The sequence below is a fragment of the Sinocyclocheilus grahami genome, unplaced genomic scaffold (genome assembly GCF_001515645.1).
Source record: "Sinocyclocheilus grahami isolate Dianchi unplaced genomic scaffold, SAMN03320097.WGS_v1.1 scaffold667.1, whole genome shotgun sequence".
Classification (NCBI taxonomy): domain Eukaryota; kingdom Metazoa; phylum Chordata; class Actinopteri; order Cypriniformes; family Cyprinidae; genus Sinocyclocheilus; species Sinocyclocheilus grahami.
In genome coordinates, this window is record NW_015505846.1 from 233,993 (window position 1) to 234,768 (window position 776).

The 776-nt window shown below is 55.7% G+C and overlaps 1 protein-coding gene across 1 annotated transcript in view; it reads right to left on the reverse strand.

Moving 5' to 3' along the window:
* LOC107558927 (fibroin heavy chain-like) overlaps positions 1-366 on the reverse strand; it is a 6,262-nt gene extending 5,896 nt beyond the window's left edge. The window contains exons 1-2 of the mRNA XM_016242629.1: positions 296-366; positions 84-202 (exon numbers count right to left, since the gene is read on the reverse strand). Of these exons, the coding sequence (XP_016098115.1) occupies positions 84-202; positions 296-366 (190 nt within the window). The remainder of the gene's footprint in view (positions 1-83; positions 203-295) is intronic.
* Positions 367-776: the final 410 nt, after the last annotated feature.

Sequence of the window (776 nt, forward strand, 5' to 3'; positions counted from 1 at the left end):
CACAGAGCCCAGTCCAGAGCCCGCTCCAGTCCGGGAGCCCACAGAGCCCAGTCCAGAGCCTGCTCCAGTCCCGGAGCTCACAGAGCCCACTCCAGAGTCCGCTTTGTTCTGGGAGCCCACAGAGTCCGCTCCGTTCCGGGATTCCACAGAGTCCGCCGAGACTAAACTCCCTCTGCTCTTCTTTTCAGGTACTCCTGAGTTGCTGAGAGGGATTTCGGTCCCACCAATGTGGCCTGACAGGATTCTGGCTCCATCCTGGTTGCCCGCCTGGGTTGTGGTATGGCAGGAGCCTCACTGGCTCACTCCTCTGGCTCCATCCTGGCCATCTGCTGGGAGTCCTGTGTGGTTGGGGTCTTGCTGGTCCATCCTGCCGGTCCCGCCTTGGCCTTTCACCCTGCCGGTTCTGTGCTCATGCCTTAGTCTATCTCTGTTCCCTGGTCCTCTTCCATTGTTTGGTCCTGGCCCGCGATCCCTCCCCCTGGTCCGCCTCTATTCCACCTCCCTCCTGAACTTTTGTGTTCTGATGGAGCGTCTGGTATCCGCTCCGTAGAGGGGGGGGTAATGTCACAGTGTTTGGTTGTGCTGCCCTGGACTGGCCACTTGAGGGCGCTCTTCCTGTTTCTATGTTGTATGTGTTAAACTCCATTTCCCATAGTCCCCTGCTCGTTAATTCTGTTCTGATCAGTAGCACCTGTTTATCATTTACTCATTATCCCAGCTATATATACCATGCTCACTCTGTTTGTCATTTGCGTCTTGATTATATTGTCTTCTGA